This window comes from Aythya marila (genome assembly GCF_965140915.1).
Source record: "Aythya marila genome assembly, chromosome: 6".
Lineage (NCBI taxonomy): Eukaryota > Metazoa > Chordata > Aves > Anseriformes > Anatidae > Aythya > Aythya marila.
The window spans coordinates 15380141-15394978 of NC_139047.1; the positions used below are offsets into that span (position 1 = coordinate 15380141).

Here is a 14838-nt window from a genome sequence, read left to right on the forward strand (position 1 = left end):
GAGTGGAAAATCTTGTACGTACTGTTTTTTTTCTAAAGTTGAAAGTATCAGAATGAAAAGGGTATACATACACCTCAATTTTTAGCTTCAATTTCTGTACATATGTACAAGCATGTGCATATGTGCAAAACATGAATAGTTGATGTAATTTTTTTGGTGGTTGACACTCCTAGTGCATCATGTGGCAACAGCAAAATGAAGAGAAATGAACAAAGCTCAGCAAGGGTGGAGAGAGACAGGGTGATGGTACTTTGCTCCTGTTCATGCTTAAGGCACATTGATGTAACAGGATGCGAACAATTTGTACTTCTCTACCTCATCAGGAGCCAAGGAGCTCCAACCCAGAAGTTGACAAGTGTCCCTTTAAGTAGTGCACGTAGTAGTAGTGGTATAGCCATGTAGTTTTTCTTTATACTACATTGTGTTTGTACATGTATTAATAGTTCAAAGATTTTTAAATCATGATATAGTTCAATAGCAACTGTTGAGCAGAACCTTTACTGTTTTTAACGAAGATTAGAAATCTCAATTTCAAAGGAAATCAAAGTAAAACTTACATAGGAGCTTTTCTTACTCAATGCTTGCTTTCTGAAACCTACTGGAAAAAAAAAAATGCAGCCACAACATGTCCTTTTGAGTTAGAAAGCACTGTGTTCCACAGGGTATATAATCACAAAGGTTCAGTATGTAAGAACTTAACTCCTATGTTTTAACAGCAGTTCTCCATCACTTTTAATGGTGCATATAATTTTTGTGAAGACTCCACAAAATTGTCTATCCTATTGTCTGGTCTATTCCAGCTGTCTCTGCTGTTCGCTCACTCCTTTGTATAAAATATATATATATATATATATATATTACATGCTGTCCCAAGGTGACTGTACTGTAATGCCTATTTCTGCTGACCTTACGACAATTTCCTCTTTATGACAGCACTCTTTGTAACCTCTAAGAAGTCTGGATTCCATAGTTGCTTTTTATAAAGCATGTAATTTGTTTCATTTAACGCAATGAACTAAATAACATAGTGAGAATGTGGTTTTGCATGAACATAGTAAAAGTTTCCTTGCACTGATGTTGTTATATGTCAGGTGCCAAGGTGTGGTCATCTTCTTACATGAAGCATGCTTTCTCTGACCATTTTACATTGAAATGAACTACAATATTAACTTTTATAGTTAATATGTAACCTTCAATAGAGGCACATAGTAGTATATCTCAAACCATTAAATAAACCTTGTTTGTTAATAGTAAAAATACAAACCTATTGCTAAATAGTAATATGAAAACGTTATAGCAATACGTAAAATGTTATGAAAATATATTGGGCTTTGTATGAAACTGTGTTCTTTATCCATTTTTAGTGAATTAATTTCTTAGCAAATGAGAAAAGTGTTGAAAAGTCATTTGCAAATATTTCCAAACTTTTGGGTTTGGCTTAAGCATGTAGTTCATTAGTTTGCACCTAATGAAGTGACCTGACTTGTCAAAGTAGCTGGTAATATACACTCAGGAAGAATAATAGGGAACTAAAATCACTGAAAAAACAGGCATTTATTTATGCGTCTACTTTTAGCTGTGCAGTTTCAAAAACACTGACCTAGTTTCTACAGATAGTTTGATGACAAAGGATAAGTAAACATTGCATCTTATTTCTGCTGTTCTGTTTCGTCAGCCCGTAAATATATATATACAACACTTCACTAGAGAGAAAATAATAAATATCAGCTTACCTACTTCATGTCCTTCTGGTTCCAATTTTCTTAGTGTTTGGAAAAAACTATGGAAGGCAATTTATAAAACAATCAAGACTGATAAATATTTCTTATGTTTCACTTGGGCCTATTGAAGTTTAGAAGTATGGTGTTTCTTCTTTTTACCCCTTTCTGCTTGATCTAATAGTGAAGTCATTTTTATTAATGCCTGTTTCAATTGGCGTTGGTGTAATGATGAAAATACTTTGACTTTTGTACTAGATCAAACAGAAGAAAAAAATGGATTATTTAATCGTGTTACAGCATGGTACATCTACACACTACAAGCTATAAAGACTAGGGAACAGTACATGAAAATTGAGGAGCATCTTTCTCAATTGGTCTTGTTTACATTTGTATAGTTATTTAAATCTTCAAGCGGCATGGAAACAAAGAATTACATTAGAAGTGGCAGAGCTTTATCTAATCCTGAGGCCTCTTTTTCCTAGTTAGTGAAAACACAAACTGTTCATTAAAATCCTGTTGTCTGAATATATGAGAAAATACATCTAGGAAAACTACTAGTATAAAGATGCTAAAACTTTCTAAGTGGAATAATATGGTGCCTACTATTGAAAGTGTCACTTTTCTGCTTTGTTGTCCACTGTGTTATACAGAAGTACAGAAAAAAAAGTGAGCCTGATTTGTTCTCCTTTGTAGAGCCAGGCCGAGGCCCACTACAAAGGAAGTAAACATGCCAAGAAGGTCAAAGCACTAGAGGCAACGAAAAATAAACCAAAAGTTGGGTCTTCCAAGGACAGCGCAAAGGCTAACACAAGCTGCTCTACGCCAGTCACAGCCAACATCTCTGACAAATCAGGTCAATGAAAACTTTTTGTCCTATACATTGTTTATTTTCTACTTTTTGGTGTTTGTATGAGAGAATCTGATTGCATGATACTGATCCATGACTTGTCTTTTCTAAACTATTTGCTATGTTTTCTTGTACAGAATTGATTGTTTTTGATGCCATCAAAGCTTTTTTTTTTCCCCACATCTGTGATAGGTAGTGTCTCTGAGTGCTAATGTCTGGTGTTTCTTATTAACTGTTAAGACCCTCTTATCACATTTATTCATATAAGCTATGTTGTTCATGTGAGAATAGTAATAGGTGGACATGGGTGGGGCATCCATCTGAGATGTACATTTCTTGCTGAAATACAAGAAATCTCTCCCCAATTTTTTTCCTTTCTGAATAGAATAGTACTACTCCAATGAGAAACACACCCATGGAAATGTAGTGAAGCCTTATGGCACAGATATTGCCTGACTTCCACAGCTCATTATCTCTTTAACAACATGATTTTTTTCCCCCCCTGCCAGTAATTTGAGGAAGGTCAGTAACACTAATTACAGTAGAGTTGAGTCACTTTCTGCACTGTCAGTGTTGTGTTACTGAGTGAAACAGGAGAATTTCCTGAACTTGCTGACAGTCTGAAATACTGTACTTGTCATCCAGGAGAAAGCACCTACTGTGGGTTACCCAAATGTTGGTCTGATATCTGGTTGTGATGGACTTGCTGCTGCCTTGATATCCATTTATCTTCAGCAGAGCTGAGCCTGATTTGAATGCCATAGGATGATTGGCACAGACAGTTTTCTGACCAAAAAAAAATTAAAAAGAAAAAAGAGAGAGAGAGAAAGAAGGGACCAAAACTATTTCCACACCCATAGGTATTTGTTGTCCTGTTCTCCCCACAGCAACAAAACTGCATTTGGTTCCTTAACAATGAGCTAAATTTTACATTGAATCACCTAGAAAATCACATGTTAGATTTGAGTGAGATAGTGTGAATGCAATGATATGTGTTCAGGGAAACATGCCAATTTACTATAAAACAGTTGCAAGGTACCGTTTGCTCTAAATAAAATGTGCATTATCGAAAGGAAGAGATTTAAAACATTTGGTAAATATTTTACACTCTGAAACACCGAAAATAGCTTTAGTTAAAACAACTTACCACTCCAGATGTACACTAAAACCTCAGACAATTGTTTAATAAGATTTTAGTTAAAACTTCAGAGAAATAAACTGTTGTGTAGGAATGCCTGCTAAGGAGTTGTGTTATGCACTGCCTGCCCTGCTTGTGCCAAAGGCTGATGGCCAAGTAACACAAGTTGCAGCATCTTTACCAACTCTATTTTCCTTTTCAATGTTTTCTCTAAGTCTAGAGCTGTCTCATGTGTTTTTTAGGCCAGCATGTAAGATCCGTCCGTGACTTAATTTTCTTCTTCTCTGTGCAATATATCTAAAATCATTTACTCCTCTACTTCCGGTTTTTGAGAGAGGATAAAATAATCTAAGCACCAAGAGAAACCTGCTCCTGATATTGTTATAATGCCCCTGTTTTGACAGTATGTTGTTACATGTTATTAATTACTCAACACAAATTAGACAGATTGCCATCTGTGTCTGTTGGACTACACCACTAAAAGTGTTTCTGCATTCAAAATAAATTTCTGTGGTGATTTAGTTATATGCTTTCTTCCAGTCTGGGGAACAGCAGAGTTGCCTGTGAAGAGCAGGCTGCTCAAAGCCTGTTGCTGCTCTTTGTAAGACTGAAGGTGAGATGTTTAGGAAGACAAAATTCTAAACCTGGAGTGACAAACCCTCCACATCCAAATGGAGTGCTGCTAGCAGAGACAGGAAATGTCTTGGAGACAGGAATTTTTAGTGAACTAGACAAGAAACAAACAAACAAAAAAATGGACAAGAAACCAAACCATAATTCTGTTTAGCTGCACACGAACAATAGCCTCTGTAAGGGAAAGCGTTCTTGAACATGTTTAGCTCTTTAACATAATGCTTATTTCAGCAAGAAGAATCATTATGTTGCTGCTGGGAATCAATGCTATGGTGGATGTTTTTTTGTCCTTGTCGGTGGTGTTTTTGTTTTGTTTTGTGTGTGTGTTTTTCCATTAATTTATTTCTGAATATTCTAACAGAGCTTTCGTTCTTTGAGAAATGGATTAACAAATATTCACTGTATAGGTATATTTCATTTTTCCTTTAAAAAAAAAAAATAATATCTAATACTAAGAGTTTAATTTCTGTTTGTGGCCGTGGCATTTTCATCCTGATTTCCTAAGGAAATGAAACTTAGTTATATCATCTATTCTTATCTTTGTCATGCTCTGCAGAGTTTTTACAACTATTGCCTCATGTAAAAAAGTTAATGAGATGAATGTGTGTTAAAGAAGTAGAAGTATGATAAGTAGAAGTATGGTGAAAATTGGCAACTTGGTAGGATAGAAGATTTAACATATACTCCATCCTGAGAGAAGCTTCAGAGAGCTCTGTTTTGTTTGGCCTACTGGCTGGCCTGGCACTGTTTGCCTTAAACTGGGAGATTTCAGTTTGGATTATTTGGGTGTGGCGTAGGCCTGAAAAAATTGTATTGTAAGTATAGGAAGAAGATGGGGGCTAAATGGAATCAAGGAAAGGAATTAAATCCCACCACTTGTGAAACTGTTTTAACTGTTGTATTTTGAAGCATTGCTATGTTCCTCAGAAATGTTCATCAAGAAATGTTGTTCCTGATGTCCATTCACTGAGTATGGAAGAGGAGAATAAGAAGCTAAGAAGAGAAGAGACTTAAGTTCCAGTGTTCCTTTGTTGCCTTTTGCACTTCTACTGGTATTAATGCAGAATGGGTAGAAAGTGTCATGGTACACTGATAAACTGAATTTACTGTTACGTTACAAAGGTCTGTTTATAAAAGGACACTAACAGCTTTTTTGATTTGCTGTCATTTTGAGTGACTTGTTGGCATCTGACCCAAAGCTCTCCAGACAGAACAGATACTATATACTGAAATAAAATGTCAAATTTGCTACAGAGCCACCTCTTCCGTAGGACAGATGTAACTATTTTAGATGTCATGCTATTTTTCAGAAGCAGTAGTAATCAGAAAAATAATTTCAGTGTTAGCTCATCTTGTGTGATGGATCTATTACAGGCAAGACCCCAATTCATCCAGTTCTTATTTTTCACATCTTATGATGCAGTGGTCTCTCTACAACTGTTCCTTTCAACTTGAGAAGTGTGGCTACTGTTAGAGCTACAACAATTAAACTAATGTTTAAGGTATTTTGAGGAGTTTTCAGGAAAATGTGGGCTCCTGCAGAGACATGGACAGGGGCAACTCTGGAACTTGGTCTCATTGTGATGATTCCTAATGTGTGTGAAAGAGATGTTTGCCGCTGTTATTAATACAATACGATTCAGAAATAACTTCTGTAAACTGATCATCAGCAAATGTAGTGATAAAGCCATAGTACTTGAATGCAGAATCTGCTGCAACTTCAGGTAAGTGGATATATTGATGGGTTGGATTGCACAAGTTTTGCATTCTGGTGCGATCAGACTGTTATGTGATCTAATTTTTTAAGCACAAAACTCTTCACCATTTAGAAAATACTTGTTTACTACTAGTTTGGAGTACCACTGTTTTATCCTTTTCACTGTTTCAGCAGAGAAAAATAAAAAGTCATAGATGATGGGTGCAATGTGGTTGTTCCCACACATCTTATTAGGCTATACCTACTTGTCCTGATGGGTACTTTCAAACAGGAGCAGTCCATAGGGTATCCTTTCTGAACTTGTCTCCCAATTTCTCTAAACACCCCAAGCAAGTATAGTAACAGCTATGGAACAGCTTCATATGCTAGAAGATGAGTGCTGTGATACTGCAAGCTTTTTTTGTGGCTGCTTTGAGAGAGAGTTACAGGATGGTAGCATTAACAAGCCTGTGAACTGCTCTTTCATGTGGGGCAAAGATCACCTTCCCTCCCTGTGGGACCCCATGATTTTCAGGATGGCTTCCAACAGAAATATATGTGTATAAGGGAGAAACTTTATAAAAAGTCTGCACTGTTCAGTAGTTTGTCAAGTACTTTAGGCTGAAAGATGTTGTGTTAATGTAATGTACACATGTGTGCACATAGGTATTTCCAGTGAAATGCATCCCTTTAGAAAAGGGCAGGGGTAGCTACAAGTACATAGAATATGTTTAGAATATGCAGAGTGCATTTTAAATATAGCTCTGAGAATGCAACAGAAGATGGGTGTCTGTGATTCCAGTCTAGCATATTCTAGATGCTTATAGTGATGAGTCCTTCAGGAATGCTTATGATAATAAATGGACTAAAATGCCACTATTTACTTATCAAATGAAGAGGAATTCTTTGATTACACTTCTAAATCAAAATAAATTGTTCAAAATGAAGGAGACATGATGCAGAATCACTTTTTTAAAATTCTGCTTTGATATAGAAATCAAGAATTAAATGCAACAGCTATAACCTATTAAAAAGTCAAAAACAGGTTTCAGAATTAAAAAATAAAGCCTTTTTTTTTTCTTTGAGCCATTCTGTATATGAACTCTTTCCTTTTCAGTGAGAGTTGTTTGTGAATTATACATATATGTGTCTGTGTATCTGTATATATATACAGATATATATGGGCATTTCAAGTTCAGTTCTTGTTCAAATAAGATCAGCAGGCTCTGCTACCAGGGACTTGTTACAGATGCACCCTTTGGATGTTTTATGAAAAGTCCTTTTTGTTCAGCTGGCACATCTGCAATACCAGGCACCTAACCAGGCCAAATTCTGGATCCAGTTTCAAGTTCTGGCCCCTCTTACTACCATTTTGTTCTGTAACTGCATCTCAGAGCAGCTAAATGTTCAGTGTCATGCTTTTTATATTCCAGCATATGAGCAGTCCTGTGCTGGTCTGTTGTGTATGGCGAGAACAGCAAGAAAAAGATGTGACTGGAAACCTCGTTTGCCAGTTTCTTGATCCAGCTGGGTCTTTTAGGAGTTAGTCCAGTTATTACAGCATGCTAAAACATGGTATAGTGTCTGCTGCCCAAGTGGGCTAGCTCAGATTTTCAAAACAGCCCAGACAGACTGATAGACGTAAGTGCTACTTTGTCATGTAGACATATGGTAATAAGTTAGTCCATGAAGTAACACCAGTAACTACAAGCTTCATTAGACCAAAAAAAAAAAAAAAAAAAAAAAAGTTGAGCTTGAGGTCTTGTCAGTGATTTTAGTTCATTGCAGGCTTTCTGTGGGCACTTTGAAAATAAACCTGTATATTTTATTCCTTTTATTCCGTAGTAGAGTGCTACATATTGAATCACATTTACTCAGGCACGTTATGATGGGTTGGATTTCTTCAGTGTCCCAATTACCAGTGCTATTTATTCATCAACTATGAATGAGACATAATGTCCCATGGGATGGCTTAGTTCATATTTCACAAGCCAACCATCAGGACACTCCCTTGGTCATGTTGCTTGAGTTGCCAAACTAAACTTTTCCATATGCATCTCTGTGCTTAGAGTATCCTAAAAATGATATCCAATTCTGAAAAACCCTCTTAATATTTATTTTTAATTCATCACTTTATTTTAAAGGAATAAACTTTTTCTTTGTTTGTTTTAAATCACAATAATCTTATCGAAAGACCAAGTAGATAATACAGCTTCCACAGCTATCTGTAGTATATCTGTTCTGGGGGATTCTAGGCTATTGTCATAGAGATGTCATTATAAGAACTTCAAAGTTTAGGATGTTTCTAGGGTATTTATTCTTAAATCCTTTGTAAAGTTTCCAAGTCATCCAGACCTCAAAGTCTATGCTGCTTATATTGTGATGAAGTTGAATTTTGTGGAAAAGAGGCTGTAGAAGCAGAGGAACATGACAATGATTTCTTTGGCCTGCTGTACATCAACGTTAACAAGTGATATTTAGAGGTTTTTTTTCTTATGCCTGTCTGAGATGATTGTCATTATGTCTAGTCTCCATCAAAAGCTACTGAAAAACCTCATCAGTTTTTCACATTTATACTTACATAAAGAATTATACTGAAATTATATGCTACAAAATAATAATGCATCCGTGTTTATGTGTATTCAGATAGTGCCTGCTAAGCACAGATGTATTTATGTTAAAGAAGTTAGTTGATGGTCAGCTCTAAGAGGATGGTAGGGTTTGTCCTCTTTTCATTAAGCATTTTACAGCCCTCAGAAAAATGCTCTATATTGCTCTATACTGCCACCTGTTGAAACTCCATCCCTAAAATAGATATAAAGGCACCGTATAGAATCTACTGCTTGACCACAGTGCTTTTTTGGTGGATAATCTAAAACAGAATTCAGGAATTCTCATAAATTCATCACATGTATGCTTTTGTTTCATGTGCAAGTACCATGCATGCATTTACATGAACATTTTATTATCAGTATTGATATGTAAAATATGCTGTCAGTAATGCAATGTTGATATTGGATTTAGTAGCAAATAGTCTCTGGGCATGTTCTGGTGGGTTATTTCAGCACCTACATCAGGATGTTGCTCTTTGGTTTATGCCCTTAGGATGAAAGTTTAATCAAAAGGATTATTAGCAAATCAAAGTCTATTAACAAGAAATCATTTTATTAGGTTTGAACTTTTGAAACACTTTCTTCCCTGTCATTCTTACTGGTCATACTTTTTCAAAATAGGATTTTCAAGCCTCATCTTTCCCACGTGTGTCTTCTAACAAGCTAAATGGGAAAGCAGTTGTTCTGCATGGTTTGGTGTTGATGACTTCCAGGAGCTCCAAGGAATTCTTCAGGTGTTTCTTCAGCCTGCCTATAATATTAACTAGCACAGATCAAATTCTGCACCTCTACTGCAAACTGATTATAGGAAATTAACTGAAAAAAAATAAGTTCTGTGACTGACACAATTACATTGTTAAGCTTTTCCAATTCCTGTTCAAATTGGAAAAGGTCAATCTTTTCTTTCTCCAGTCATTATATAAATCAGAAGTACATGTAAGCACAAGATTGTTTTGAAGAAATGGTAACCTTTTTCTCCTGTATTTATTTAAAAGCAGAAGCTCCACATTAGAAGTATACTGTAAGATTAAATACTACTCTGTGCTTTGCTGTGTGACAGAATATTCATGTGCTCTAGATCACTAAAGCAGTATACTACTATAAATTATTCCAGTTATAAAAACTGGAAATTTGTTGCATATTTTTTCATTAGCATCTTTAAAATTATGCACTTTTTTCTTACTTTGGGTAGAGGTAAAGATAGGCATTGGGCTATAAGCAAGAGTGACTACAGATACAGCTGATCATTGGAGCAGAGCCCAGGGATGTTCTCAGCTACTTTTTCGTTTATTTGTTTTTATCTATATGTATACAGTCATTTAAAGAATCCACCTATATACATTGAATCTCTTGGCAACTCTTTTCTTGTTATATTGGGTATCTGTTTTTCTTGCTTGTTCTGCTAATGATGTGCCTGTTGAATATCCAATTTTTTTTGGATGATAACTGAATGAAAAAATAAATATGGAATGTCACAATATACTAGCAAATGATTAAATATATATTTCCATAGAGGATGCCAGAGCTGGCACAATGTCCCTAACCTAGCAGAACTAGTATGTATGACATCATTCTTTATTCATAATTGGTTATGCAATATATTACAAGAGTTCTCAAGTCTTCAGGTATGGAAGTGGAGAAGGAGGGAAAATTAGAATAAAAGAAGCAGCTAGCAAAAAATGAGTGTAACATTGAGATACCAATGTCACTCATCTGCTTTGCAATTTTCTAGTAGGAAGAAAGAAGATCCAGAAGAAGCTTAAAAAGTGAAGGTTTTTGAATGAGATTTTGTAAAAATTCCAAAAGAGAGAAATGATATATCCTTTTTTGTCACCTCAAGATAGTTATTCTGATGGCAAATGACAGTATTATTTGCATAAGAAAAAATTCATTTGTGATCCAAGAATGAAGTTTGTTTTTAGATGACTAAGAAATTCAAATCAGTGGATGTTCTCATATTCTCAGCAGGACTTAAATTAGACCTTTAAATTCATTAGAATGGATAATTCCCAATAAAGATATCTGCAGGGGTTTTTTTGTTTGTTTGTTTGTTTTTTGTTTTGTTTTTATAACAAGCCTGGGATGGAGTTGCTTTATCTGTATCTAATAATTCCCCAAAGCTTATTGAAGGTATTGCTAAAGAAGTAAGACTGTTCATCTGATGCCAGACATTTAGCTTTTCCACATAATCAGAGAATAAATAACAGAATGCTTATGACAACTAGTGCAATTAGTAGTTGAATGGAGTTTCGTCTGTGTCTAGTTGTGCCAAAGTTGGAGGTTGTGTCAAGTCTCTAAAATTTGAGAATTAAAGGTCTTTCTTTTTCTCAGGCTTTGAGTGATCTTAGTGTCCACATGTAAAACAATGGGTAAGACCCAATACTGTTTCTTCAGGATGCTTTGGTTTGGCCTCTAAATGAAGTAAATGTTCTATTTTTGAACCTTTTTTTCCTGGAAAACATGCACTTACAAGTGAGAAAAATAGTTTTGCTGGTGGCCTTTTATTCCCCTCTGTATTTTTTCACCAACTATTTAAGTAAAGGAAAAGACTTCGAAGAGTACAAGCCAGTCTAGTCTAGTAGCAACTTCCATACATCAATACTGTGTCTAGATTTTTTTTGGTAAACGTTGTTTTTACTCATCTTTATATTTGTCATATTTATTTTATATGCATAAAAGTAGGCAACATTTTGAATACAATGCTCAAGAAAAAATGCTTGTTGCTAGGGCATGGCAGACAACTGAGACCATGAAGTTGGTGAGTCGGTTTTGATACAAAATAGTTCAGAAATCCAGAATTGAAAACAAAAGCAAAAATATCCCTGGCTGGTACATCAGACATTTAAATAGGTCTTTTGAAAATTTATTTTATTATCCTTTCAACCTTAATTCTACAGCTGCTGCATTACTGAATTGGTGTGAGAAACATGCTACATTTCCTATAGCATAATTTTTTTTATTTTTTTTTTCTTTCAAGGAGAGTAAGTCAACTTGCATGTCTGTTAGGCAAGTTATATGCAATTTATTGGTCAAATCTTGAGGACATGACTACATACTTGCAGTCTTCAGGCAAACCTGCCACTGAAATCAGTAAGAATGCACAATTACAGATGTCATTTAACTGAAATGAAGATGAGTGTTTCATAGTCAGCTTCAATGGCAGATCTGCCCAGGCAAGTACTGAGTCAGTAGTTCAGACACAGACCCGTGAGAACGTACTTGCATGTACATACTTGAATGTCCATTCTTCTTGATTAATTTATTTAGACACCCATAAATTTTGTATTGAGTTCCAAATCACTTTAGAAGCTGTGGGTAGAATTTTAAGATTATTTAAGCACAAACTGCAAGTACAATGTGTTTCTAGTAATGTATTTCAGATTCATAGATGGAGGACATAACATTAATTTTATGGTTGAGGAGAGGACCCAAAGCATTTTTAAGAAGTTGAAGGATGTCTGGATAGAATACGCTGTTATAATTTTTGAATAATATTTTTCTAAATATTCCTATATTATTAAAATGTTTAAAAGACAATAAAATACTATGGAAAACTTGCATTCCTGTATTAGTGAAATAAATGTGGCAGTCTGTAATAGGAATATAAAATATTTACAAAACACAATAGTGTCTGGTGTTAGAGAAAGATAAGTTTTACCAGTAAAACTTTTTTTCTTTATCCTGGGTGTCATTTTTTTATTATTATTATTATTATTATTATCATGTCATATACTATATTTCAAACTTTGCCCAAACTATATAATAGTTCTCCAAGTCTGTTTTAATTTTTTCCATTCCAGCCAGTAAAGAGTGGCATACCTTAGAAAACATGAAAGGTTAAGATAGTTTTAAAGTAAATTTACCAAGTCATAGAGCAACAGTACTGAAGAATGCAAAGTGTGGGATATTCTCACTTAAGAATACTGCTGTAACTGAGGAATGTTTGAAATGTGAGTCTTCCTTGTTGATCCATAACTTTTGCACAGTTACTTAAATATAAGTTTTTATGTATGGAAAAATGTCTGCAAGTATGCAAATAATTGACTAAAAACTGTAGGTGATGCTGTAGGGTCATCTCACAGGCACCAAGTAGTTGGAACAGCAGACGTTCTCTGTTGAAGAAGTTGTACAGGTAGGTGCAGAAATAAATATTTCAGGTCAAGATTTTGCAGTGGCAGAACTATGTGGACTTCTGAGTATTTTCTGATTCTCAGCAATCTACTTTCATAAGAATTAGGAGCATCCAAATTTTCTAAAACAAACCTTTATAACATTTACTCCAATTAGTTGCAAATTTATTTTGTACTCTGAAAAAGAGACAGGTTCTTTGTAAAAGAATTCCCTAGAGTCTTTGCTATGCCAATTCAGAAATAAAATATCTAAGAAATTAAGTATCAACATCCCTGTTGTACCATAGCCAAGCAAGCAATACTTCTGAAATGAAAATGATCTTTCAGTTAAGCCAATTGGAGAGTAGTGATGCAGTAAATCAAATAATCAGTCTAGCTACAGAGCTCACTCAATATTGCAGAGCCATCCAAACGTTTCCTGATGTAGCTTCAGTATCTTGACAAAATGTGTTGTAGCTTATTTCAGTGCACATATGTGCTTGAGATGAAAAGCTTCATATTTATAGCTTCCATTTGTTTCTCATTTTTGTATGGAAACAAAATTGGTTTTCTTTAGAATGTGTCAACCATTTATTTCATGTAAGTACCTTTCATTATATAACACCTAGCCATTTTTTTTTCAGACAGGACTGAGGTACAAGGAAGAGCGTTTTACAAAAGCTAAAGGTAGCCAGAGGGTTAATGGATACTCTGTGCTGCCTGATTTGCATGTAGGTTTGCAGTGGAATTTTTCTAGAACAGAGCCCTATGGGTTTTTCAGCCTCATTTCTCAGTAGACTGCACAAGTGGTGAGAAAGTAGATATTTTGTCTGACAGCCATTAGAGTCTCATTAGTCAGCAAATGTGGAGATAAAACAAAAAAGATTTCAAAATCCCTTATCAAAGTTAGCTAACTCTGTCTTAATGAGTGTCAAGAAATAATCTAATGCTCTTTTTATTTTTATTTATTTATTTTTTTTGGGTGATGATGAGATGCAGGATGGAGTGCTTACAAATGCTGTAAAGGTTGTGACCACCAGTGACTTAATTGCTTTCCTTCTATTGGCTTCATGGCATATATTACTCAGTGTTCATCTTTTTCTTCATGAAAAGGATAATTAATTGTTTAAATGCACCCTTTATTCCTTTGTAACAGTGTGAGCCAGCAGAAGATAAGACTTTCTGTGAAGAACAATGGTTTGATGCTTTTCTTTTTTTTCTTTTTTTTCTTTTTTTTTTTTTTTACTGGAACTATTGTCTGCATTTCTATTCAGTAGAGTTTTTCTGTTGATAGATTGAGAAAGGCCCTTTTTGTCCTCCTATTAATTCAGTCATTGATCCTCTTCTTCCTCCGTATCTTGTTTCAGGGCAAACAGAACTAAGCTAAATATTTCAGCTAAAATATCTATTTATGTTTATATAAATATAAAATATTTATATATGTATAAATATATAATTATTTATATTTATATATTATGTATATAAGCTAAATATTTAAGCTAAAAATTTCAGACAGCCTTGCAACCTCTTTGGTTATCTCTCTACTTCTGTATTTTTGACTTAAATACTGTGAATTTTGTTATGGTATTTCTATGTGCAGCTTTTAATATCCAGTTCTTTCTTCCCTGTACTATTTCTTATTACTATTTTTCATAGTTTTCCATTTTCATAATGGCATTATTGTCTTTGACAAATGCAGCTAGGTCAAAGCCAGGTATGTTCAGAAGCAATGCTGCAGGGATACTTCTGGACTCTCAGTGGGAGGAAAGCAGTAGCTTTTCTATGTTATTTCACCATTTTATTGTGAAATGAACTAAAGCAGCTGATTTTCTCTCTCCAAATTCTTCAAATCCATCACTTTCAAAGCTCTCTGTGCATTGTTTCTCTGTTATAGTGTGCTTTTAAGGTGCTGACTTGCACTTACCACCCCTCAGCCATTGTGACCAGCTTCACACCTTGTCTGGTTCTTCTGTTTGTGAAGATCTTCCTACAAACAGCTGCCACACTTACTTTTGTTACCATCACCTGAGATATTTTTTTTTCAGTGATGGAGTGAAAAACAGAAGAAAGCTTATGAAAAGT

The 14838-nt window shown here is 34.9% G+C and overlaps 1 protein-coding gene across 9 annotated transcripts in view; it reads left to right on the top strand.

Moving 5' to 3' along the window:
• Window positions 1-14838, top strand: part of ZNF385B (zinc finger protein 385B) — a 176797-nt gene that overhangs the window by 148727 nt on the left and 13232 nt on the right. For all 9 annotated transcript variants that reach the window (XM_082763131.1, XM_082763130.1, XM_082763134.1 and 6 more), the window contains one exon: window positions 2415-2574. In XM_082763131.1, coding sequence (XP_082619257.1) covers window positions 2415-2574 — 160 coding nt within the window. The remainder of the gene's footprint in view (window positions 1-2414; window positions 2575-14838) is intronic.